The sequence below is a fragment of the Gadus morhua genome, chromosome 13 (assembly GCF_902167405.1).
Source record: "Gadus morhua chromosome 13, gadMor3.0, whole genome shotgun sequence".
NCBI classification, from domain to species: Eukaryota; Metazoa; Chordata; class Actinopteri; order Gadiformes; family Gadidae; genus Gadus; species Gadus morhua.
This window is the reverse complement of record NC_044060.1, coordinates 19,750,503-19,777,838: the sequence shown is the minus strand read 5'-3', so window position 1 is coordinate 19,777,838 and position 27,336 is coordinate 19,750,503. Positions and strand designations below refer to the sequence as shown.

General features: G+C 49.3%; 2 protein-coding genes across 9 annotated transcripts in view; one reads left to right on the top strand and one right to left on the bottom strand.

Moving 5' to 3' along the window:
- Positions 1–1,112: 1,112 nt before the first annotated feature.
- myog (myogenin) lies at positions 1,113–4,364 on the top strand. The gene is made up of 3 exons (XM_030375184.1): positions 1,113–2,325; positions 2,987–3,086; positions 3,491–4,364. Exons 1-3 carry the CDS (start codon positions 1,756–1,758, stop codon positions 3,616–3,618), a joined length of 798 nt encoding a protein of 265 aa, XP_030231044.1. The 5' UTR covers positions 1,113–1,755; the 3' UTR covers positions 3,619–4,364.
- A 44-nt stretch (positions 4,365–4,408) lies between these two features.
- Positions 4,409–27,336, bottom strand: part of ppfia4 (PTPRF interacting protein alpha 4) — a 56,998-nt gene continuing 34,070 nt past the window's right edge. The window contains exons 7-31 of one of the 8 annotated variants that reach the window (XM_030375178.1): positions 25,038–25,259; positions 24,448–24,594; positions 23,127–23,261; positions 22,115–22,198; positions 19,912–20,043; positions 19,726–19,788; positions 19,179–19,270; positions 18,812–18,941; positions 17,748–17,923; positions 17,155–17,383; positions 16,504–16,539; positions 16,277–16,404; positions 16,016–16,155; positions 15,580–15,661; positions 15,357–15,438; positions 14,667–14,867; positions 12,912–12,974; positions 11,601–11,627; positions 11,026–11,201; positions 9,776–9,873; positions 8,326–8,501; positions 7,588–7,656; positions 6,901–7,087; positions 6,575–6,673; positions 4,409–6,196 (exon numbers count right to left, since the gene is read on the bottom strand). In XM_030375178.1, the coding sequence (XP_030231038.1) occupies positions 6,615–6,673; positions 6,901–7,087; positions 7,588–7,656; positions 8,326–8,501; positions 9,776–9,873; positions 11,026–11,201; positions 11,601–11,627; positions 12,912–12,974; positions 14,667–14,867; positions 15,357–15,438; positions 15,580–15,661; positions 16,016–16,155; positions 16,277–16,404; positions 16,504–16,539; positions 17,155–17,383; positions 17,748–17,923; positions 18,812–18,941; positions 19,179–19,270; positions 19,726–19,788; positions 19,912–20,043; positions 22,115–22,198; positions 23,127–23,261; positions 24,448–24,594; positions 25,038–25,259 (2,934 nt within the window). In that variant the 3' untranslated portion in view covers positions 4,409–6,196; positions 6,575–6,614. Of the gene's footprint in view, positions 6,197–6,574; positions 6,674–6,900; positions 7,088–7,587; positions 7,657–8,325; positions 8,502–9,775; positions 9,874–11,025; positions 11,202–11,600; positions 11,628–12,911; positions 12,975–14,666; positions 14,868–15,356; positions 15,439–15,579; positions 15,662–16,015; positions 16,156–16,276; positions 16,405–16,503; positions 16,540–17,154; positions 17,384–17,747; positions 17,945–18,811; positions 18,942–19,178; positions 19,271–19,725; positions 19,789–19,911; positions 20,044–22,114; positions 22,199–23,126; positions 23,262–24,447; positions 24,595–25,037; positions 25,260–27,336 lie in introns of all 8 variants that reach the window. The other 7 variants (XM_030375177.1, XM_030375182.1, XM_030375181.1 and 4 more) reach the window with 7 other exon arrangements.

Sequence of the window (27,336 nt, the reverse complement as noted above, 5' to 3'; positions counted from 1 at the left end):
GCGATCCCCTGGACCCCGTAGCACCTGGTGGCTATGCTAACAAACCAAGGGCTGGCTGGAATGGCCCAGGACGACCTGGACCAGTTCATTCACCTCTCAGAGACCTTCTCTACGTTGCCTCCTGGCTGGGAGACAAAGCAGGGTCTGGTATCAGTCACCTTAAGGTGCTAGTGCCCCTGCTCTAGTTCTAATTACATCTTTCAGAAAATCTTATCTGGCTGTTAATGCACACTACAGATATCGCACATATGGCCCGAAAATGTACTCTTGAAGTTAAGTAGAAGGAGATTCCCTAAAATCGTCAGACAATGGCACACGGCCATGTGCATTGTGCGTATCAACAACACAATATGTGGTGATTGATTTGAACCAACTGGCTCATGAAAGGGGGCGTAGCCCTCTGAGTCGGATCTACGTCAGATGAAACACAATCACAACATCACCTGACTTTCTTTCTCTCCTTTCTCTCCTAAACCAGGAGATAAATAACTTCTTGTCACTGCTAAGCGTTGGCTGGCAGTGGAGAGGGCAGCTGTCTCCAGACGGTCTCTGTCGTCCCGCCCCCGTCTCCCCCTACAGGACACTTCACGTGGGGTGTCATGCAGGGGGACGCAAGTCTGGGATTAGCTCGTTAGGGCCCAGCTCTTTGATCTGCGGCGATCTATCCCCTTTCTATGGCAACTTGATCACATTCAAGCCTAGTCTGGACATACATGCCACATACGACACACATACTACACATAGGTGCACATTCGTACATAGATACCCACCTCAACACACATAAACACTTTCACATACACAACCTACTTATCATGGACACAAAGGAACACACACTTAAACGCACACACACAATCACACACACACACACACACACACACACACACACACACACACACACACACACACACACACACACACACACACACACACACACAGCCAAACATACACACCCACACACATCTTAAACACACACACAAACAAACACACACACACACACACACACACACACACACACACACACAAACAAACACACACTAAAACACACACAAACATACACACACACACACACACATACACAGTAACATACTTAAGTACACACACCAACACCAACACCCCCCCACTCACAAACACACTTAAACATGAACACACACACTTAATACCAACCATCCCACCCACACGCAGTACTACTCTATAGTCACATTCTAAAACACACACACACACACACGCACACACACACACAAACACACACACACACACACACACACACACACACACACACACACACACACACACACACACACACACACACACACACACACACACACACACTGACCCTAAGGCTCCGGGGAAAAGGCCCAACAGAGATGTGAAGTGTAGATGTGCAGCAACAGCTAAACGTCGGGTCAGATTTCTGGGGACTGGTGCTAAATTTAACCCTGTGATCCCGCAGCAGGCACAGGGGTTTAAATGCCAGCCTACAGTTGCTCCGCACCAGTTGTTCTCCTTGTGTCTTCCTCTCATCACTAACTCAAGCCTGGACACGGAGAGGCAGCCCTTACACACACCCACAGCCAAACACAACCACAGGCGTGCACACAGGCGTACATTTGCCCACTCGTCCCCCAACACACTCGCCCAGCTCACGCGGGACCAAACAGACCCAAGCAGGGGAAGCAGGACTCCCCATCCCGTCCCCGGCTAGCGCCTCACACCTCAGAGACCCCCCCCCCCCCCCTACCGGGCGAACCCTCCAGCATGGAGCTTTTCGAGACCAACCCGTACTTCTTCCCCGACCAGCGCTTCTACGACGGAGGGGACTCCTACTACCCCTCGCGCCTGCAGGGGGGGTACGACCAGGCGGGCTACCAGGACCGGAGCTCCATGATGGGGCTGTGCGGGGCGGGCCTGGCCGGCGGCGTGGGCGTAGGCGGCGGCGGCGTGGGCCTGGGGGGCGGCATCCCGGCGGGCATGGAGGACAAGCCCTCTCCCTCCAGCCTGTCGCCCGACTCGGAGCCCCAATGTCCGGGCCAGTGCCTGCCCTGGGCCTGCAAGCTGTGCAAGCGCAAGACGGTCACCATGGACCGGCGGAAAGCGGCCACGCTCAGGGAGAAGCGGCGGCTGAAGAAGGTGAACGAGGCGTTCGAGGCGCTGAAGAGGAGCACCCTGATGAACCCCAACCAGCGGCTGCCCAAGGTGGAGATCCTGCGCAGCGCCATCCAGTACATCGAGAGGCTGCAGGCGCTGGTCTCCTCGCTCAACCAGCAGGACGGCGAGGCGGCGGGCCTGCAGGGAGGCCAGTTCCGGCCCAACGGCAGCGGGCCCAGGGTGAGTACGGCCGGGCGAGGGGGGCGTTGATGACGCACGTTGGAGAGAGAGAGAGAGAGAGAGTTAAAATAATTGTAATTGGAATACCTCTTTTAATAGAAACATTCCACAGAGAACTAAAGGGGCTAGATGAAGGACATTCCTTTTTTTTGTTCTTCTGAAAAATGCGAGAAAGCATCGCATTTTGTTATTGAGTATTGTCACGTTTGCTGTGTGTGTGGTTCATTATTTATCTAGTCTAATAATCTGGACAGTTAGTTTCACCTCACTTACCGGTTTAACAAAGTTTATATATTGTACTTAGGGAGTATGCTGTATGAACTGCTCATTTGATCTTTACCAACATTAATTAACCCATAATAGATCGCACATACACACATAATCGAAACATTTGAATTAATAAAAGTAAATAACTACAAATGCCATTAGTAGCAAGTGATTGATAAAAAATTCAAATTGGATTCCTCCGAGCGCTAATTTTAATGCGTGTGTTTATGAATGAAACGGCATTCGTTCCTCCATTCACGGTATTTGCTTGCGGGCGCGCACTTGTGTTACATTGCATGGCAGTGTGTGAGGCGCTTCTTAATGGGAGTGTGCAGGACTTGTCACAACACGGGGTGACTGACAGCACCGTCTGCATATGTCTCCATGGAAACAGGTGTCGTCGTCAAGCGAGCCCAGCTCAGGCAGCACCTGCTGTAGCAGCCCGGAGTGGAGCAGCACGCCGGAGCAGTGTGTACAAAGTTACAGCAATGAGGGTAAGAATGTTCACACACACGCACACACACACACACAGACACACACACACACACACACACACACACACACACACACACAAATCAAAGCACACACACACACACACAAATCAAAGCACACATACACACACACAAATCAAAGCACACACACACACACAAATCAAAGCACACATACACACACACAAATCAAAGCACACACACACACAAATCAAAGCACACACACACACACACAAATCAAAGCACACACACACACACACACACACACACACACACACACATAGAAAAATGCACACAAAAGCACATACACACACACACACACACACACAGACACACCCATTCCCACTCTTGCACAAAGGCTTTGGACAGGACATTAATGTGTGTGTGTGTGTGTGTGTGTTGTTCCTCAGAACTCCTCGGGGCGGCTGAGTCCCCAGATCAGGGGAACATGCGCTCTCTCACCTCCATCATGGACAGCATCTCAGCAGTAGAGGGGACCGGGACCTACCCAGTGGTGCCTCTTGACATTCCCAAGTAACCCCCCCGCCCCCCCACCCACCCCCCGCGGTACTCCCACAGACAAAGATCTGACAGAACTGGAGATTTTCAATTTCGAGAAGAAAGGAAGATAAAAAGGATGGTCGACCACCGACGACAATAAACCCATCAGCAGATTTCCAACTCCAGCTTTCTCTCTCCTCCTCCGCTCTTCTTCTTTCCAAGGGGTTTCGTCTTTCGTGTCATGCCGCTTGCTGTTCATTTTTTCTTTTCTTTTATTCATAATTTCCAATATGTCAGATAGACAGAAGCGAATTCCTCTTAAATTGTTCCTAACCAGCGGTCCATGTGTTCCTGAGACCCCCACGCCCCCCTGCATGACGACACACCGTTAGTGACCACAGTGGGTCTGTGTGATGTAGCAATCTTAGAAGTCTTTCTTTTATTTTCTACCTGTTTTCTAACCTTATTTAAAGAAATGTTTCTTTTCCGACAGCTTCCCTGATATGTTGTGTTCTCTTTTGTGTGTGTGTGCTTTAGGCTTAAAAACGTTGAGTTAATTTGTGGGGCCAATATGTACCATGGCGGTTTTGACCAAGATTTGCTTAATTTAAACTGGTTATGATGTAAATACGTTCCCTTTTTTACAGAGTGGTTTTGCTATTTTATTTTCTATTTTTTGCTAACTTATTTTTCTCATCTTTTATAAACTAAGATTGTTGTGTATTTGTAGATGTTTCCAAAGTGATATTTTCCGTTCAATTATTGCAATTAAACTATTTCCAATACACAGTCTTTGTGTGGTTGTAATAAGAACACAAAACAAAATCTTTAGAAAACAACTTTACTTTATGTCTATATATTGTCATAAATACAGTACACTTTTAAATAGCCAAATAATAAAATCTTGATTTGTCAGCATCATTTCACACCTGGAATAGACACACATACAGTACTCATAGCTGCCACATAGCACAGTACACCTCTTAGACACTTTGAAAAAAACGGTTGTAAAATAAAATAAAAATATATTATACACGCATCCAACGCTTCGATGGTTCACCAAAATTGCCATGATCTCATTGGACGAGGAGGTCTGCCTGTGAAGGAAAACGACCACTCCTGTGCGCACGCGACTGTAATATCCATGGCAACTGATCTCAAAAGAGTGGCGAGACGGACGACGTCAGAGCAGGTTGTCTCCGTCAAGTGAAGCAGTTTAATGTGTCGAAGTCATTGGCTGACGCCAAGCAGCAGTGGACAGTTTGATTCTTTTTTTTTTGTGGTTTTTAAAGGAAGTCAACAAGTCAACAAAGAGGAGGAGCTACAGTTGTCACACACCCCACGGAGGAAGCTCAATGGCCTGGCCCGGCATCTCACACGCATCCCCTACTATCACCGAGAAAAAGGATTAGGTTTCATTGACTCACTCACACAAACACGCGCACTCTAGTACATATTAAGAGATTCGCTCTACTCTAGGCTACATAGTGTCATACAAAGGGGGAAGAAAGATAGAAAGAGAGAGTGAGAGAGAGTGAGCGAGAGAGAGAGAGAGAGAGAGAGAGAGAGAGAGAGAGAGAGAGAGAGAGAGAGAGAGAGAGAGAGAGAGAGAGAGAGAGAGAGTGGTAACAGCTACATAGTTTGAAAAGAGGAGGCAAAGGGAGAAAAAAGGAAAGAAGAAAATGGAGTCGAGCAGTAGAGAGTTGGACCCATGAACCTGTGAAGTGTCCTTGTAGTTTTCACACAGAGTTACCACTCTCCATAACACCCCCACGAAAGAGATCCACACATCAACGGCATACAGAAGTAGACACACGAAAGGCCCATCACAGAGAGAAGAAAGGTGAGAAATAGAACAGTCACTACCGAATACAGGGCATTGGGTTTCATACAGCAAGTACATTATATTATTCTCCATATATATATATTTCCAATATATTTCTATAAAAAACATAAGTCATCCATTTTATGTACAGGGATGATAAATGAGTTAATACCTTGCATAACCGAAAGGGGATTATGTGCACCAGGATTATGCCATTTACACAGGTCTATTCCCAAATCCAGATCAACACCATGCTACCACCCCCCCCCCCGCCCCAACACACTTCAGCTTTAAGATTCATTCCTATTAAGTCTGTTTCAATGTCCCTCCACCACCACTGTACTAGTCGGACGGTGGCAGCAGCAGTGTTGGTTTGGATCGAGGTCGAAACCCCCACACACCCGAAACCGGTATAAGGACCCACAACTGAAACTCAATGGGGAGCAGAATCACAAGATCACAATAACAAGGCTACTGGGAGAACTGGGGTTAAACTGGGAGAGAGACCGAGGTCCGAGAAACCTCCTTCACAGCCGCGAGACCGGGCGGAGCGACCGCCGAGCGCGCTCAAAAGGTCAAGTAAGCTCCGGGAGGTCAGAGTTTGTACTCTGTATTGCACATGTCCGGAGGGAGAGAGGTGAGAGGTGAAAGGTGAGAGGTGAGGCTGGACACAGAGGGGGGGGGGGCTCCGCGATGACACCCCTCTGGCACTAAGGGCTGCCCTCCACAGATTTGGCATATCACTCTCGAAAGGCCGCAAGCGTGTGTCCATACAAGTAATGAGAATGCACTGGGGGAGAGAGAGAGAGGGGGAGAAAGGGAGGGAGGGCGAGAGAGGGGGAGAGAGAGAGAGAGAGTGGCGAGAGAGGAAGAGAGAGAGAGGAAGAGAGAGAGAGATATAAGAAAGGGGGAAGAAGTTGAATAGACAGAACGATGGACATAGAAAAAAGAACGCATTATTAATAACATACTGTGAGTCAAAATCAAAAGTCAAATATTTTATTTTTGCATAGCCCAGCACGTATAACATGTTTATCCAGTACAGTTCAATTATTACAACAAGGCAAGGGTCAAAGGTTAAAGGATGCCCGTTCTTCCAGGATGCACTTTGTACAGGCATAACTGTTAGAGTTAAAGTAGTGAGCACTAGCTCGCTTGGTTAGCTTACCTGTTCAGCATTAGCACGCCTGTGAGTTAGCAGAGAAGAGTTAGCATGAGTAGGTCCTTACGGTGGAGGGGTCGAGCCTCGGAGGCGCAGGGGGAGGAGCTAGAGGGGGCGGGGCACAGAGCGGGACGGGGAGAACGGGGAGGAGAAGGTTAACGCATGCAGTTAGTCAGGCAGGTGTATTCACGCACGCACACACACACACACACACACACACTGACACTGACACACACACACACACACACACACACACACACACACACACACACACACACACACACACACACACACACACACACACACACACACACACACACACACACACAAACCTTCGGGCTGGTGCTGTTTCTTGTTCCCCAACAACATGGAGGGGGGCATGGACATGGAGGGCATGCGGAAGCCGGCGGGAAGCGTTTCCATGGAGCCCGCCATCATCCCCATGCCCCCGCCCCCCTCCCGCGCGCGGAAGCGCTTGCGCCACGACGGGGAGCGGCGGAACGTCTTGTCGTCCCCACACTGCAGGGACACACGGAGAGGCTCATGTCTCTCAGAGACGTGGGGCGGCAGCAGGCATACGATTGGTGACCAGGCAGCGGGTGTCAATGCCCCTTCTATTTTTAATTAATTAAACCAAATCCCGTTTACTGAACAAGCTCGCTTGATCAATGATCTGCTTCAAAGGAGATGTTACTGAGAAAAGACCTACAATAAGCATTGACTTAGAGTTATTCAACAGTGAACTGATGTGGCAGTGATCGTTCACTAATGGCGCTCAAGTTTACTAATGGTGTACATGTTAACTAAGGTAATGGTATCCATGACAACCAAGGTATTCATTTCTGCATAAACTCTAACCCTTGACCCCCGGTTCATAATGCTCCCTTATTGTTAACTGCTACCAAGTAAAAAAGACGTTAAACATTGTAAACACAAACAAACACAAAAGAAATACAAAGAAAGGAAGTGGCTGGATTTAAAAATGGAAGGAAAGATAAAGATAAAGATGGCGGCGTCACCTCTTCTAGCCGGCGGTCGGTGCCCAGGGCCAGCACGTTGTTGAACTCCCGCTCCAGAACCTGCCGCGCCTGAAACAACCAAAACACGAGAACATCAACGCCAACCTGCCCCTCCATGACGGGGCGGCCATAACAGGCGATAACACAAGCGTGGCCCGAAGCCTGAACCACGGGGCTCCTCTTCGTGTGTACCAGCTCACAGGTCCAGACCCCACCAGGGAATAGCACACACAGGGACCGATGCTAATGTCGGGGGGGCTGCACCTGTGTGTTGCCCTGCTGCGACAGCGCTGTGAAAAAGGTCTGTGATCGTAATTGACCCTGCGACCCAATACCAATACTATTTAGTACGCTAGAAAAATATTTAGTGTGTCCCAATACATAGTATGGAAAAAGCAGTATGCCATAAATACCAGAATGTTGCACCTCATCCGGTCACATTACCGGAAATGACTATGAACCAATTGTATGCATACTGTGTGCAACAATATGTACTTTGTAAGGGTAGCTTCATATCGTATTTAAGTAAGTAAAGATAGAAAAATATGTGATTTGGAATGCAGCCTTAGTCGAAAGACTAAGGCTGCATTCCAAATCACATACTTTTCCTTCTGGGCCCTAGTAGTACATATAAGGAGCAGACCAATCACCCGCGTTACAAGCGCCCCCCCCCCCTGTTTGCCCTCTAGGTCGACGCCCTCTGTGAGCGGGGGTCCGATGCGGACGGGGTTCCCCCACCTGTGTGTTCTGCATGGGAATCTGCAGGATGAGCGCCAGGCTGCTGTAGTCAAAGGTCTCGTCCAGGGAGACCAGCGCCCCGTGGACCCCGCTCTCCAGCAGGTTACCGCTGTACTCCCTCAGGCCGATGGACTGCACCCAGTGGATCACCTGCTCGTTGGTCCACACCAGCATGTCTGGAGCGCGCGCACACACACACACACACACACACACAGGAGGTTAAGTAAGACATAAGCCACTCTGGGGAGTGCTGTTATTGGGAATTAATGTTCCCAGCCAAGGCTCCTTAGTACCCCAAAGCATACTTTATTCTTATTTAATATTATATAGTTGTTACGTTGATCTATAACACTGTGGGTTTTTCATGACTAAATCAGCTGAAATGTAATATTGTGCCGCAGTGCTTTCAGCATATTGTTTTCATCACCACCCCGTCGTACATTATTTTGCAATAACGAGACTCCCCGTTGAGACTTGGAACGTTGGTAACCAATTAGGATCAAGTATTCAGCAATGCTGTTGTATAAATAGGAATAAAGAGTGACATAATAAGTACGGGTTAATAAATACATAGACGGTCATACCAGCAACATGTGTCGTAGGGTTACACATGCAACACGATAAGAAGAGGGGGGTAGTCAAATAGAGAGAGAGAGAGAGAGAGAGAGAGAGAGAGAGAGAGAGAGAGAGAGAGAGAGAGAGAGAGAGAGAGAGTGGGTTAGAGCGGGAGAGAGAGAGTGGGAGAGAGCAGGAGAGAGAGAGAGAGAGGGAGAGAGAGTGAGCGTTAGCAAGTCAGAGAGAGGGAGACGGAGGGAGCCTATAATATGCATGTCCACATAAGTGCCAACTTATGGCACACTCCCTCTGTTAACTCAAAGCACAGCTGTCATCCAGTTGGAACAGGCTGTCTTTGTGTGTTTGTGTGTGTGAGAGTGTGCATGTGTGCGCATGTGTGTGTGTGTGTTTGTGTGTGTGTATGTGTGCGTGTGGGTGAATGAGTGTGCGTATGTATGTGTGTGTGTGTGTGTATGTGTGCGTGTGGGTGAATGAGTGTGCGTATGTACGTGTGTGTGTGTGTTTGTGTGTGAATAGGGGGGGGTTGTGATCTATGATTTGACACAACAGCTGAGTCAAGTTCATGGGCAGACCTCAAGGTCATAAGGTCGAGAGGGTTGGATTGATTCGTGCATGTCTATGTGCCATTGTATTGTATGCGTCATTGCATTATTGTCTACTTGTGGGTATCCATTTAGCTAGCAGTCGTTATGTAGTTGACAGTTTGGTAGTATATGCCGTAGTAGTATTGGTACATCGTACACTCACCTTGTATTACTAAACTAATCCACAAGGTGGTACTATGATACTGTGAATCTGTGCACGTCCACATGCATGCATGTGTGTGTGTGTGTATGTGTGTGTGTGTGTGTGTAGGTGTCTTTTAAAAGGGTACCTTTCATGTCATGTTGGCTATCCTCTCTTCGGCGCTCCAGGTCTTTCCTGTCGTAATTGAGTCTCTTCAAGCACATAATCCCATACTGCAGGCTGGCCCTGTTACACACACACACACACACACACACACACACACACACACACACACACACACACACACACACACACACACACACACACACACACACACACACACACACACACACACACATACACACACACACACACACACACACACACACACACACACAAACAAACATGAATGAATATACAGTGATATACAGACATTATAAATTCAAATATTAATAATTTAGTTTCATCTAATTTTGTTTTACTAGCATAGGCCTGGTGCCATCTTGTCACTTAGCCACCAAATGCATGATAAAATAAAGACTTAAACAGATCAAGTACATTTTGATTGGTGGCAATTATTTGGTATGCAGAAAATAAGTTATGATCATAGGTTTGTTGTGGAGGAGTGAAGGAGCAGGAACTCCCAGCGAGCCGTTTCAACGCAGCAAAATCATTAGTATGATAGGAAAAAATGTCAAGGGCTTCCTTACGCCCCTTGCACACTGTACACGTCCGTCGACGGACGAGAGAGGGCGTGTCGGATGCATGGGGGAGTAGTCTTTGCAGACGCAGACTTTCGGTCTGCAATTGGCCCTAAGCGATCTGATTGGCTGGCAGATCCGTCAATGCCTGAATAGTTCAACGTTTTCAGCCTTTGGACGCAAGAGACGGAGCCGATGACACGGACGGACCCACAATGCATTTCGGGAGCGTCCCATGTAAAGTCGAGGTGATCAGTTGACAGACGTGTTCAGTGTGCAAGGGGTTTTTGATCCTATGGGCGTGAAAGTCATTTGTATCGCACGTTGCTTACATTAAATAGGGCTGCGACGTGTAGGGCCGACGTGTAGGGCTGCACGCACCGCTGGATTATTATTCATCTGGAGCGTGGACTAATCAGGTCAGTCTACGCCGCTCTATAGCCGTTTTCCCTGCGTGAACGACGTTCACCTCTTTCGGGCTAATGTGCAACTCGGATGTATATATAAATATCAATACATCTCGGCTCAACTCACAAAAACAAAAACACATCATTAGCCTCGCTCATATCCCGAAGCTACCATCCCCGCGGAGGAGATGAAAGGACGGGATAGGCAGGACGGAGACGGACGGACAGACAGACAGACAGACAGACAGACGGACAGCAGCAGTGCGGCCCGTGGCGCTGGTCTGGCTGACCTGTGGAAGCTGTCCACCATCTTCAGGTGGCTCCGCAGGTCCTTCTTGGTGAGGTGGTCCAGCATGCGGGCGTCCACCAGGCACTCCATGAAGTACGAGCGGTATTGGGGCAGACCCAGGCTGGGCAGCCACTCGTTGCCGATCCACTCGTGGTTCATGTCGCCGTAAGCCAGCGTCTACGCGGGCAGCAGAGGGGACAGTGTCACACACACACACACACACACACACACACACACACACACACACACACACACACACACACACACACACACACACACACACACACACACACACATACGTCCATACACACACATGCAGGTGAAGTTGTAATATTATAAATGGTCATAAAGAAATGAACATTGGGAGTCAAACGTGTGAGTGGCCGCTTGTCTTTGATTTGAAGGTGGCAGGCGTGAAATAGAAAGTGCGTTTGCTTGGTGTGCAGTATGCCCCAGATGCCCATCATCACGGTGTGTGTGTGTGTGCGCGCGTGTGTGTGTGTGTGTTCGTGTGTGAGTGGTGGGGGCGGTGTCAGCGTGCCAGAGGGGTGAGCTGTGTGTGGCAGACGCCCTCACCTGTGCCCAGCTGCCCTCCTCACTCTCCTGAGTGTCAGCGAGCAGAGCAAACACACAATGCATAGTGTTAGAGGGACACACACAACACACACACACAAACACACACACACACACACAAAATATAAAGACATACAAATATAGACACACACACACACACACACACACACACAGACTAACTATACACACACACACACACACACAGACACACACATTGTGTTCACACACAGAAATGTGTGGACACGCGCACGCACAAACACATTTACACTAGGGATGGGACAGAATATTCGATGATTATTCATTCCCGACGGCGAAAGTCGATTTTTAACATTTGGACCGTTAACATTTCAAATAAACAAGAATTAAAGGACGGAACTATTGTTGGACACCTCGAAGGGCATTATCCCGCTTATACCATGGTCACTTGCCAAAGAAAATAAATTAAGACCATTCATTTATATTTTCATGCGTTTTACAATCCAAATATAACGTTTTTCAAAAGCCATAACTTTGTTTCCCTGGTAGTGCCTGAGGGTTTGACTAATACCTGGAACAATCATTACCCTCCCGTAAGGTTCTTATGCAACTGAAACATTGTTCACTCCTTCAGTAAATAGGACGGACCATAGCTAGGACTTGGCAACGGGAGGTATTCTAGTCTGCTGATCGAGCCAGAGAGCTAATGTTATGCATTGTACATATTTATAATTCGATATTCGTCCCAGCCTTTATACCACAGATACTCTAGGGTCTATAGCATATAACCGCGTTGTCTGATTACAGTTTAATTCATTTTTCACAATTTACCAGCTCTCGTTTTGAAGGCTGAACAGACAATTAGACTGGAACTACTTAGCAGGTAGTTGTTTTTTTGCGTTTAAGATATTAAGTGATTTCTTGCCGATGATCCATGGCTGCCTTTGTGAATGTCGGCACAGATCGAACAATCAATTATTCGTTCATACCACCCATTGATTATTCGACCATGAAAATTTTGAGTTATTCACACCCCTAATTTGCACACACAACACTGAAGGTTATATGACAAACATTTAAAAGGGTCTTCTCCGATAGGGTTGGATCCTGGACCCCCAGACAGACAGACAGACAGACAGACAGACCGGCAGACAACGGACACACTCAAGAGCAACAGCAGAGTAAAAGCCATGCGTGCAATAAGTTTACAATCCGAGTCCAGCGCGGTGGATGGAGGGAGAGGTGTGGGTGGGGGTGGGGGTGTGGGTGCGGGTGGGGGTGCGGGTGTGGGTGGGGGTGTGGGTGTAGGGGTCAGGGGTGCACCCAGATGGCACTGACCGCTTTAGTGGAGGAGGCCAGGTTCTCCATCTCTTCGTGAGTCAGCCACACATTTCCGGAGGACTGCTCGGAGAGGGAGAGCACACGCACATGTGCACGCACACACACACACAAACACAAAACACACATACACGTACACACGCGCGCGCACGCACACATACGCACACACACACACACACACACACCCACACACACACACACACACACACACACACACACACACGCACAGATATATGCCCAAAAACACATGTTCATGTGCCCATGATCACATATAGAAACACATTCACACACACACACACACACACACACACACACACACACACACACACACACACACACACACACACACACACACACACACACACACACACACACATCCGTTCACACGGTGTGTGTTGAGTGAGGGAGGAAGAGTGTTTCAGGCAGGTAGTGAGTAACATATATCCGGGATGGTTTGGAGTGAACAGCGGCCACTGAGCTTCATGCAATCCGGCACAACACCAAGGCTTCGTGTGGTGTGGAGAGCAAAAGGGTGTCAAATCATAACGCATAGGGGTGCGTCAGGGTGCCCGGGCGCCAGGACATTTATTTCGGTGTGTGTATGCATCTTGAAGTCAGGGTGGCGATGTCGCGGCCCTCGCCGAGTCAACCTTGACTTAGTTTATGATTTATTACTGTCACTACTTTCCTTGTCTCTGTGTTTCTGTGGCTAAATATGTGTGTGTCTGTGTGTTCCAATGTCTATGTGACTACGTGTTTTTGTGTGTGTCTGTGTGTTCCAATGTCTATGTAACTACGTGTGTCTACGTGTCTGTGTGTCTATGTCTGTGTCTACGTGTGTGTGTGTGCGTGTTTGCGTGTCTGTATTTGTGTGTGTCTGTGTGTCTGTGTGTATCTATGACTATGTGTCTACATGTGTGTGTGTGTGTGTGTGTGTGTGTGTGTGTCTCTGTGTCTCTGTGTCCCGGTGTGTGTGTGTGTGTGTGTTTGTGTGTGTGTGTGTGTGTGTCTCTGTGTCCAGGTGTGTGTGTGTGTCTCTGTGTCCCGGTGTGTGTGTGAGTGTGTGTCTCTGTGTCCCGGTGTGTGTGTGTGTGTGTGTGTGTCTCTGTGTCCCGGTGTGTGTGTGTGTGTGTGTGTGTGTGTGTGTGTGTGTGTGTGTGTGTGTGTGTGTGTGTGTGTGTGTGTGTCTCTGTGTCCCGGTGTGTGTGTGTGTGTGTGTGTGTGTGTGTGTGTGTGTGTGTGTGTGTGTCTCTGTGTCCCGGTGTGTGTGTGTGTGTGTGTGTGTGTGTGTGTGTGTGTGTGTGTGTGTGTGTGTGTGTGTGTGTCTCTGTGTCCCGGTGTGTGTGTGTGTGTGTGTGTGTGTGTGTGTGTGTGTGTGTGTGTGTGTGTGTGTCTCTGTGTCCCGGTGTGTGTGTGAGTGTGTTTGCGTGTGTGTGTGTGTGTCTCTGTGTCCCGGTGTGTGTGTGAGTGTGTTTGCGTGTGTCTGTGTGTCCCGGTGTGTGTGTGTGTGTGTGTGTGTGTGTGTGTGTGTGTGTGCGTGTGAGTGTGTGTGTGTCTCTGTGTCCCGGTGTGTGTGTGTGTGTGTGTGTGTGTGTGTGTGTGTGTGTGAGTGTGTGTGTGTGTGTGTGTCTCTGTGTCCCGGTGTGTGTGTGTGTGTGTGTGTGTGTGTGTGTGTGTGTGTGTGTCTCTGTGTCCCGGTGTGTGTGTGTGTGTGTGTGTGTGTGTGTGTCTCTCTGTGTCCCGGTGTGTGTGTACCGTTCTGGAGGTGAGCGGGGCCGAGGGGCTGGTGAGGGAAACCATCTCCTGGATGGCGAGGCGCAGCTTGAGGCGGTGCAGCGGGTTGCTGATGCCGATCTCCCTTTGGATCTCCGTGTCCGACAGCGCCGACATGATGGCCCCGCTCTTCACGTTGGCCCGGCACGCCGCCACGTACCAGGCCGGCATGCCCACCCACAGCTACGGGGACACAGAGGGTCTCCTTGAAGACAGCGGCATGTGGAGCGTGTAGCGCAGAGCTAGCATTGTATTGTTTTTCTACGTGATGTTTTCTATATTATCATTTCCGTTGCCGTTACATCGACGCCATCATCATCACTGATTTCTCTATCTTCCTCGTCGTAATTGCCCAAGTCTTCGTCATAATCTTCTTCGTCATCATCGACACTATATCATCCACATCGTGATCGTCATCATCATTGTCATCCTCATTGTCTTCCTCATCATCCTCATCATCATCACCATCGTCATCATTGTTATAAGTGTTCTGTTATGCTCCTGTAAGCCTAATTTCTGCGTCAGACTTTTCTTGGAGTGTAGGACCGGAGGTGCTGGTCACTCTAAGCTATAAGTCATACCCAGCTGGGAGCACATGTAAAGGCAGCCTGTCTCTGCGTGTGGGGGGAGCGTCGTCATGGAGACACTGTTAGCTGTGTTGGGGATGTATACCTCTAGCCAGGAGACAACGGTTGGGCCGTCCCATTGGGCGAACGGCAGACCCCTCCTCCTGGCATCTTCCAGCAGCTCATGTCTGTAGACGGGGGGGGTGGGGGAACATAGAGGGAGGGGGGAGGGAGGAATGAGTAGAGAAAAACAATGGCGATGTCGATTGAAAAAATACCCAGACTCTCTCTTGGTATAAGAAAGATGGAGATGGAAAACGAGGTGTTACTTCTTCTTCATCCTGCGGTCCCTTTCTGCCTGGGTGCCCAACTTCCCCAGAGTCATGGTGTCTCCGATGCTCATCTCAAAGTCTGGAACGCACACACACACACACACACACACACACACACACACACACACACACACACACACACACACACACACACACACACACACACACACACACACACACACACACACACACACACACAGACACACACACACACAAACACACTGTAGCTGCCAGCAGAGACAGTTGCACAATTTAAGGTCATTAGAATAGTTTAAGTTTCATAAAAGAAAAGCAGCCACAGAGCTATTCGCGAGACAAGCAATGCCATTCCTTCAGTCGCCTGCCAATCTGACAAATGAAGTCGGAAGTGTCAAACACAGGTCAAGGAGCTAGTCACTCCGCCAAATGTAATGAAGATATTGGACCTTCATACCATCGCACACACAGACAGCTGTACCTGGTACAGGAGGAAGAGGCTGACCCTCCCTCCCGACCGCCTGCTCCATGCGTCCCTTCTCCTTCTTCCCAAACAGACGGCCGATGGACGACTTGATGCCTTTCTTCTGCTTGTTGCTGTGGACGGCCCAGAGAGTCCCGTCAGTGGTGCCACGTGCGCCACACGTGTGTGCGTGTGCGTGTGTTCTGCGGTGACCAACGGGTGATTGTGTCAGGAAGGAGCGGAGGCTTCACGTACCCTCGGCCGTCCTCCAGGCTGCCGGTGAGCTGGGCGAAGTTGGTCTCCAGCCGCAGGCTACGGGGGGACGAGGGGGGGGACGTCTCACACTTGATGGTGGCCTTGTCCTCGCGCACCTCCGTCGGGGACTAGGGGAGAAGCGGCGAGCGCCGAAACGAAACGTCAGGCGTGAATGAGGCAGCTCGACGGTGAGCTCAGGGTTAGCGTTAGCCAGAGAGGAGACTTACGGCCACTTTCCTGCGGTGCTTCCTCAGGTCGCTGGGCTGTGTGGACCACAACACAACACACGGGTTAGAGGGGACGTGGCATGCACGCTTGCTATGGCACACGTGTTTTTAGTACTGTTGATATTCGGGTTCTTCACTGGATTCTTACGTTCATTCGTAAGTCATTCATAAGCCTTTAGAAAGTGATGAACTCATCATTAACAATGCCTTGCTGTTCAAATATGTTAAAATAAGCCCTCTAGTGACATCACAAGTGGGCGTGTCCGTCCTAATGTGTGTTGAATAGATCAGCCAATAGAGTCCAGTGGCCGGCGGATCTATCCATAGCACTTACTGATCATCTACCAATGTTATTAAATGTTTTGTTAATGCTAAGTTTATCTTTAACTAAAGAAGCGTCATTTACTCTTGAGTGAACCTTATTAAAAAGTGATGCCAATATGGTAAGAATGTTTATAGTATCTTTGCACTGCATAGTGTAGTATATTGTCCTGTTGTGCATGTTTAGTGTTCAAGGGCGACAAGAGGGAAAGAAGGATTTGTTTTTGTCTTTGTATATGTGTGCATGTTTGCGTGTGTGGTTTGTGCATGTGAGAGAGTGTGTGCGTGTCTGCGTTTGATGTGTGTGTGTGTGTGTGTGTGTCCTCGGACCAGAGTCATGATGCCCAGCTGGTGGCTGGCGTTGCGCGCGTGATGTTTTGGTGTAGAGCGCCCACTGGTGGGCGGGGAGGTGGACGAGGCCAGTGATTGGGCGGTGGCCGAGGTGGGCAGGGCTCGGGGGCGGAGCGTCACGTTGAGACCGTCCATGCTGCCACTGTTGACGCGGGACTCGATCTCGTCCGAGCGCAGCTCTGCGGAGTCCCTCTCCACCTGGATCATCCTGCAAGAGGCGACGTTCAACATGGTTCACCTCCTAAATGCAGCATAGAGCAGTGGATTGGTATGTTCATGCATTTCTACAACAATTCAAAAGGTAATTGAAGAATTGATCAAATAAAAAAATACATATGAAATTTAGACCTGTGTCCAAAAAAATATTTTATTGTGAAAATTCCGTTTTCACAATAAAACGTAATTAAAGATATTAATTCAAGGTTAGTAATTAAGTATGTAAGTCCTTCACCCATACAGGCAACTATATACAAATAAATAAATAAATTTATTAATATGTATTTCATTGAATGTCCAGACATAGCACATTTGTAGTGCATATGACCCTGTCTGTTGGCTTGTTGCTTTGTCACCTGATCTCCTCATTGATGGCGTCAAGCTGCTCTTGAAGCATGAGCGCGAGGGTCTGTGCGTCGGATTGGCCACTCGGGGAGAGGAGGGCGGAGCTAACGTCGTCATCCAGATCTGATTCGGCCTCGATGTCGCTGCCGAGGAGGTGAGTGACGCTCCCGCGCAGCGAGGGGAAGTCCTGTTCAAAGATGGCCAACACCTGCGGGGGGGGCGGAGTCACACACAACCAAACCACATGAGACTGAGGCCCAATCCCATTTCTTCCCCTTCCCCCTACCCCTCCCCCTTGTTTTGAAGGGGTAAGAAGTAGTAAGAAGTAGAAATAACCCTTACCCCTTACCCCTTCCCCTTCCCCTTCCCCTTCCCCCTTCCCCCTTCAAAACAAGGGGGAGGGGTAAGGGGTAGAAATGGGATTGGGCCTGAGTCTTCCAACAGAACACGCGCAGCAGAACATCACCTTCTGAAAGGACACCTTTTTAAACGTTCTGCATTACGGCTGATTACTAATAAGGATGTTTGTGCCTGTGACAAAGACAACAACTCAGGGTTGAACATTAATTTAATATTCCATTAAATTAACTAGATGATGAATACATGGATGAAAGTTGTGGGAGGTGGCGGGGAGTACACACAAACAAACAAACGTGTACGTGCGTGCTGTGTTATGCATTTTGGGAGGGGGGGGGGGGGGGGGGGGGACTTATGAGAGGAAATGAATGAGGAGAGAACTTACATCAGACGGAGTGTCCGCCGCAGCCGAATATAAGCAGAGGCAGAAGAACAGAAGAGAGGTTAGTAGAAAGAAACCGGTGAGATAAAGCATGGAAATAAACCAAACACTATTATTATACACTATACTATTATTGTCATCCTTCTTCTTCTTGTCGTTATCGTCATCATGATTCCTGGCCCCCGGCATGGCAGTCATTAGCGAAGCAGGAGAATGACCTTGTGATAACGTGTTTGAGACGCGCGGATGGTTTGCTCTTTTGGAGGCGTGATGCGCTATAGGCGGCTGTGAAGAGATCCGAACGGAAATAGATCCATGTGACTGGCAGTTGGGCACCTTGTTGGGCTCGTCTCGCAGCGCAGCCAGCCGGCCCTTTTGTGCTCGTCTGATGACGGTGGTGCTGTAGTGGCCGTCCTGGCTCTCCACCATGGAGTAGCGGAGATCACTGGCGCTGCCCAGGTGAGAGCTGGCAACGCACACAGACACACACGCACACAGGCACACACACACACACACACACACACACACACACACACACACACACACACACACACACACACACACACACACACACACACACACACACAGTGGAAGCTCAGCGAGTAGACCTTTTCTGAGGCGAGAAGGTTTGTGTTTGTGCGGGAATGTGTGTGTGTGTGTGTGTGTGCCTGTGTGCGTGTGTGTGTGTAGTGTGTGTGGTTACCGTGGGTGACTCCCATCTGCAAACGCCCCACTGCGCCGCTTCAGATGGTCGATCTCGTTCCTCAGCTTCTCGATCTCCCCTATCAGACGCTCCTGTTTGAGGGGAGAGAGAGAGAGAGAGAGAGAGAGAGAGAGAGAGAGAGAGAGAGAGAGAGAGAGAGAGAGAGAGAGAGAGAGAGAGAGAGAAGGAGAGAGGGCGAGAGAAGGAGAGAGAGAGACAGAGAGAGAGACAGAGAGAGAGGGAGAGGGAGAGAGAGAGAGAGAGAGAGAGAGAGAGAGAGAGATCAAAGGAGTGTGAGATCAGGCTCATCATAGGACAGCTAAACTTTTTATTTTACTGGTGTACACTTCATATTTAGTCCTTTAGCAAATGTGACAGCCATTTCTTTTGTAAAACGTTGAAGTATAGAGCAGGGAGGGCCGTGGGTGAGGCGTCTCGCCTGTGGTTCCTGACCGGTCGGCCGAGGTCATCGCAGGTTTCCAACATTACAACCATCTCTCCCGACCCCCGCCCCCCCCCGTGGCCTACCTCGGGGGGCTCTACTGACCCGAGTGTGGTGGAACTCCTCCAGTTGTTTCTGGCAGTTCTCCAGGTCCTGGATCAGAGAATTCTAGACCGAGACAAACAAACGAGATCAGCCGAGTGTCTGCACCGCTCAGGGGCGTCCCACGGGGTCGCCCTGCTTCCCCCTCCCCGTGGGACGGCCCTCCGTCCCGACAGCGTGAGCCTTTACCTTGTCCTCCAGGGCGGCCATGCGCTCCTTCAGGTGCAGCTGCAGCCTCTCGTTGGACTCGGTCAGCAGGCGGTCCACCGTGTCCGACAGACGTTTGTTGTGCTCTTCGTTCATCTTCTCCCGCTGACGAGCCTGGGGGGGGGGGTGGGGTTGAGGACAAGGGGGGATGTTGACCTTTGACCCAGGGAGCAACCGTATTTTGAATCCGTGTTTGCGGCTAATCGAGTGTCCCTCGCTGGTGGATTAAAAGATGAAGGAGGCGTCTTAAGAAAGAGGGGAGCCCGGTAGCCGCATCGCCGGGGCCATGAAGGGACTCTACACCCGGGATGAGTTAATTGCGATGATTCAAGAGACGATTAGAAGGGATTACATTGTCCCTCTCAGAGCGGGACCGCGGGGGTAATGCGCCCGGCGAGTCCAATTGACGGGACCTCGGCCCAACGTCGACGCACACACAACTGGGCCACGCGTGCTTGCGTTCACAGACACACAAACACACACACACACGCACACACATGCAAACACACACTCATGCACATTCATGCACACAGGCACGCACCCCTGCCATACACACAAGCATTCATGCACTCAGACACTCACAGACACCCACTGTGCACCAACTCCATGCTATGGAAGGCCAGGAGGGTCAAAACTATGCCTCACTGTAGACGTGTATGGATTGAAATCACCGTAAAACACAGCCCTTTAGTGGTTGAAAATGCCTTCTTTCACGCCGCTGTTTCTCAACTCTACAATGGTGTAAACGACTGTGTTTTTTACGGCTTTTTAACAGGCTATTAAACTCATTTTTAAGCCAAAAGAGAATAAGCGCCAGAGAAGACGGCATGATAAAGTACAACAGTGTGAAACGTGGCTTTGTGAAAGCATCAACTCTGTACTTCACATCAATTCGAAGAGTACACGTGTACAAAGAGGCATAGCTTTGACCCTCTTGGCCTTCCATACCACGCGGACACAGACACACGCCGTACAGGCACACCTGCCCTCACGCACGCACACCTGCACCCACACCCAGACCCGAGCAATAGACACGTACAGCACAGTGTCTCTGTCTGTAGGACTATCACTAATGGCCGACACAGAGCCGGGGCTCAGCCCCACTTCCCTTCATCACCGATCTGTGGCCGTGCCCTTGACAGCCCACTATAACAGCGGGCCATTTACATAATAACCAGGCTTCAAGGCAGCATGGAGTATTTAAAGTGCACACATGCACAAACGCACACACACGCACGCACGCACACACACACACACACACACACACAGACACACACAGACACACACACACACACACACATATACACACACAGACACATACATACGCACACACACACACACACACACACACACGCACGCACGCACGCACGCACACACACACGCACGCACGCACGCACACACACACACATACACACACACACACACACACACACAAACACAACACCACACACACACACACACACACACACACACACACACACACACACACACACACATACACACACACACACACACACACACACACACACACACACACACACACACACACACACACACAAGAACAGACGAAAAACAACACATTTGCTTCCTCAGAGTGCTTCTCCAGCTATATATAGCCATGAGGTTGCATGTAGAAAGAGAAATTAGCCAAGCGAGAAATATTCAGTCTAAAGATATCGGCCAATCAGGGAGTGCGGGGAGAGGGAAACACACGCTGCAGCACGAGACGTGGCTTCAGTACGAGAGCATGCTTACAGCTCAATGGAGATCTGTGTGTCTGTGTGTGTGTGTGTGCGTGTGTCTGAGCATTAGCCCTTCAGGGTCTGCATGCCCTCACTGTCACCATGATGTGTGTGTCGTGATGTTTCATGTCATTGTGGACGCTTTGGCAGTTGCATATAAGCTCGGTTTGACACGCACACGCACATGCAAACACACACACACACACACACACTCATAGATGTGCACATTCAAAATGAGACACACACACACACACACGTAGATGTGCACATTCAAACAGAGACACACACACACACACACACACAGTACATAAATACACAGAGACACATTCACAAATGCCCACACACACAAAAACACACACACACACACACACACACACACACACACACACACACACACACACACACACACACACACACACACACACACACACACACACACACACCCTTCCGAGTTCTTGGTTTTTCTCCTCCAGTTGCGATTCCAGCTGTCGGAGGCGCTCTTCAACGTTGCCATGGCGCTCCTCAGCCTGCAGAGGGCGACACACATCAGGAAGCCTCTGTCTCAATGTGTGTTGAGTCACCATTAGCAACACTGTACCACATCTCAAATATCCACACTCATGTAATGTGATTGTAATGTGATTCGCAGTATAACAGGTCACATTTTCATTTTCATACATTTTCAGCAACCTGATTCAATACAATTGGGGCTGTTGTTGGCAGGATCCAGTACCCCTACTGCAGGAGTTTCAGATAATTGTCAGTGGGATTCAAACCCTTGCCCGGGGCTGTGTGAACACAATGCTCTCCAAGTCCTGTATCTACGCAAGGCCCCCCTACGCTGGTGATACGTTAGTGAGGACTCCACGTAGGGGTCCCAGGGCTGTGTCTCACTGGGGGTGAATTACAGGGTGTGTATCACAGAGTGTGTGTATCACAGGGTGTGTAACCAGGGTGTGTATCACAGGGTGTGTATGAAAGTGTGTGTAGCACAGGGTGTGTATCACAGGGTGTGTAACCAGGGTGTGTATCACAGGGTGTGTTTTACGGGGTGTGTATCACAGAGTGTGTATTACAGGGTGTTTATTACAGGGTGTGTGTCACAGAGTGTGTATCACAGGGTGTGTATTACGGGGTCATTATCACAGGGTGTGTTGTGTGTCCCAGGGTGTGTATCACTGGGTGTGTATCACAGGGTGTGTATGCCAGGGTGTGTATGCCAGGGTGTGTTTTACGGGGTGTGTATCACAGAGTGTGTATTACGGGGTGTGTATCCCAGGGTGTGTTGTGTGTCCCAGGGTGTGTATTACGGGGTCTTTATCACAGGGTGTGTATTACGGGGGGGGTTGCATTACAGGTTGTGCATCCAAGGGTGTGAATCCCAGGGTGTGTATCCCAGGGTGTGTATCCCAGGGTGTGTATCCCAGAATGTGCGTCCAGGTGTGTGGGTGGTACCTTGGAGAGCGCCGCCACTCTCTGGGCCAGCTCAGCCTCCACCTCGGGCAGCGTCTCCGCCTTCCTCAGGGTCTGGGCCAGCCGCTGCTCCGCCAGCTCCAGCATCTCCTGGAGCTGCCGCACCTTCTCCTCGCTCTGGCACACGTACACAGACACACACACACACACACACACACACACACACACACACGAAAACACACACGAAAACACACACATACACACACATGCATCCGTATATGTACACGTACGACCAAAAAAGGACACATGTGCATGCGCAGACACGCATGCACATACATGTACGTACAAAAAGAAAGAGACATCACGTGAACGCACACAGACAAGACAGACATAGAGGCATTTGTTAATGTGGCACGAATATGCATTCATGTATTCTAACACACTCGCACGCACTCACGTATCCGTGCAAACACACACACACACACACACACACACACACACACACACACACACACACACACACACACACACACAGACACACACACACACACACACACACACACACACACACACACACACACACACACACACACACACACACACACACACACAGACACACAGACACACACAAGGGAGAGGTGGGCTCTGTAACCATTGGTGTGTATCTACGTACACCGTGAAGGCAGATGGCCTCCATTGAAGGTTTTGTTGTGCTGTCGTTCTATCCCATGGAGGGAATGGACTGAGTACCCCCTGACTACACATGGACCATAGAGGTCATGGACAGCTTTGGTCAGGTTGGTTTGCATGTATGTATGTATGTATGCATGTATGTATGTATGTATGGATGCATGGATGTATGGATGTACGGATGTATGGATGTATTTTTGAAAGAATGTACAGATGTATGGATGTATGTTTGTATGTATGGATGTTTGGATGGATGGATGGATGGATGTATTTACAGTGTTTGCACAGCGTGAATGTTTGTGTGTATGCATTTGGACGTCCAGGTAGGCAGGGCTGTTGTGCTGTGTGCCGACCTGTCTGTTAGCATACATGTGTGTGTCTGCGTGGATGCATGTGTGTGTGTGGGTGTATGTGTGTGTGTGTGTGTGTTTGTGTCCGTGTACCTTTGTGTGTGTGTGTCTCTGTATGTGTACCTTAGTGTATGTGTCTGTATGGGAGTGTGCATGCATGTGACCGTGTATGTGTACCTGAGGGCGCATGTGTATGTGTCCATGAAGGTGTGCTTGAGTTTGTGTGTCTGTGAGTGTGCGTGTGTATCCGTGAAGGTGAACCTGAGGGTGTGCGTGTGTGTGTGTGTGTGCCTGTGCGTGTGTTGAGGTGTGTGTGTGTTTACCTGTCGGTGCAGTGAGTCCTTGGTGGCCAGCTCGTTCTCCAGCTTGTCGTTGAGGTCGTGGATGTGTGTGGTCTCGCGCTGGGCTGCCAGGTAGCGCTTCTCTAACGTGGTGATCCTCTCCTCCATGTCCTCTCTCTGTGCCAACGCCTACGACAGGCAAATAGTAAGAGGAAAACACGCACACACACACACATACACACACACACACACACACACAAACACCTGCGTCTCACTGTCTGTTGGTGTGCTTCAGGGTACCACCACGCTCAATGCCAGTCACTAAGTGACAACAGAAGATCATAAAGTTCTCTGAAATGTTATCAGCCCGTTTCATGAAAGCATAAGAAGACATAATGATGTATTCCCAGACTTGTTTGTCTTTGATAAAGCAAGCGAGGGTGACTTCTGTCTGATATCAATCTTTTAATAGTGGAAAACCTCAATGGTACCCTATCAAACATTTAGACGTGTATAAATTAAATATGTACTTGAATATTAGACTTTGGAGATGTAACAATATGAAAAGTGGTATTTTTCGTTTTCTTCCCACACTTCTGCCCCTCATCTGGTGTCCTTGGAGTCCCTCCCACCTCTCTCTGCTCCCGCTGCTGTTTGAGGGACTGCTCCTCGCTGCGGCTCAGCTCCCGCCGGGTGTTGGCCAGCTCCACCTCCAGCTCGGCCAGGCGCCCGTTCATGGTGGTGGAGCGCTCGCGGCTCTGGGCCAGGTCCTGATTGGTCCGATCCAGCAGCTCCTGGAGCTCCGCCGCCCGGTTACCGTCGTCATGGGCGTCGATGGAGCCGTTGGGAAGTCTCTGTTGAGCGGCGCAACGAATAAAAAACAATGACGTCAATTCAATGGTTTCTTATTATGCTACAGTAATGCATGTCCATCATGGCAGCCATTGCACTCTCAACAATCCATTTGAAGGATCACTCCTCTCCGCTTTTTCCTTGCACTTCGGGTGGCTAGGGTTAGGGCGCGTCATAGAATATAATATTGAGACTCTAACTGGGACTTATGGCAATAAAAATACTTGGCTCGACTTGACTTGTCAACACACACACACACACACACACACACACACACACACACACACACACACACACACACACACACACACACACACACACAGGCATCCTCTTTTATTGAAAACCTGTCTTGCCGGATGTCTGGGGACACGAGTATGTTTCTTATTGGCCTCAAGCGAAGAGTTTGTGGGAAGTTAGGGTTGCATCAGGCCTTTTGCTGTTGATGTGTTTGATGCTGGGTTTCTTTCCGTAACTCAAAATGCTTCTAAATACGGGATATTAATTCACCAAACCTTCAGGGAGGCATATCCAAACAGAAAAAACCGAAGAAGAAATCAGAGGATTTGTTTTCTTGCCAGTTTAGGAATAAAACATAGAAAACAAATCAATCGCACGCTTTGCAGTGACGTTGCTTAAACAGGCCTTGGGAATCTCAGTCTGGTACATAACCCAATACCCAGTTCAACAACACCCAAGTCTTTTGGAAATGCAAAGAAACATCCCCCCACCAAAACTGACTCTGAACATGCCCGAAAGATGCCCAGGTGTACTGCTTTACTGTCCTAGTTTGGGGGGGGGGGGGCTGTTCCAACTGGGGTCCTGCGGGGACATGTGGCTGTGAGTGTGTGCTATGTTAAAGGACATCTTTCAGAGGTATATCTAGATGGAGGCTGGAGGTGATGCTGTTGAAGGGAGGGGGGGGGGTCCTCAAGGAACGGGAGTTGAGTGTAACAGCGGGCATTGTGGGTCAGAATACTAAGTATTGCCCACTGAAAGGTTGGTGGCGGGGCGTCTTATTTTTTCTTAACCATTTGGAAATGTATCATTTGTCATTTGTTCACATTTGAGCGACTATTTTGGGAACGGATAGAACTCAACTTGTTCTTACGTCTCTGGAAGACAGACGCCAAGGCTAAATGAGGCAACGAGGAAGGAATAGCTCCTTCTGGTGCGTCTGAGTAATGCGATACGGCTACCTGGCCTTGCTGGCAGGCCTGCCCAGCGGAGGGGATAAACATTGCGTAACGTCTGCTTATTACAGATGCTAGCCACATATGGTAAATGTTAAATGCACTGCATTTATGTAGCGCTTCCTTGTCACCAGCGGCCATTGAAAGCCCTTTACAATGATTGCCTGATTCACACACGGACGGCGGCGTCAGCCACGCGAGGCCGACAAGCCAGCCCGTCACGAACAGTTAGGCTTGGGTGTCTTGCTCAGGGACACCTCAACGCTCAGCTAGGAGGAGGCAGGGGTTGAACCAGCAACCTTCCAGGTGCCAGTCAACCCGCTCCACCTCCCGAGCCACTGCCGCCCACAGAGCGTGGGGGCTCAGGGTCCAGACAGGTAGGGGCCAAACAAAGACATGAAGCATCATGAGCAGATAAACAGGCAACAAGAAGGGATCTGACCACATTCAGTGCTATCAATTCTTTATGTATTTGGAGGTTTGTGTTTTTTGTAATATTGAAAGAAAATGTTATTTTAAACGCTTTTCAAGACACACAAAGACACTTGACATACTTTACAAACCGACTATATATCAAACAATTTAAAAAGATAAATGTATATAGACAAACATACATACATATCTATACAGTATATATACCTGTATATATATATATATATATATATATATGTATATACATATATGCACATAAAATGCCAGGAATCAGTGGTACAGAAGATTGAAGGGCCGATGGGAGATGAAAGGTAGGATGGACAGGGAGTACAGGTTAAGTGTTGAATTCAGTTCTGAGGAGGTGGGTTTTGAACCGGCTTCTGTAATGTCGTGAGTGAGTCAGAGCTTCTGATGCGTGATAGGAGTGAGTTCAAGAGGGTTTGGGGGCAGCACCGGC

What these genes read in the sequence shown, in the direction of transcription:
- myog (XM_030375184.1), top strand. Translation starts at nt 1,756, where the DNA reads ATGGAGCTTTTCGAGACCAACCCGTACTTCTTCCCCGACCAGCGCTTC. An exon ending in CCAACGGCAGCGGGCCCAGG is followed by an intron (nt 2,326 to 2,986) that starts GTGAGTACGGCC and finishes CCATGGAAACAG; the next exon opens with GTGTCGTCGTCAAGCGAGCC. An exon ending in ACAAAGTTACAGCAATGAGG is followed by an intron (nt 3,087 to 3,490) that starts GTAAGAATGTTC and finishes GTTGTTCCTCAG; the next exon opens with AACTCCTCGGGGCGGCTGAG.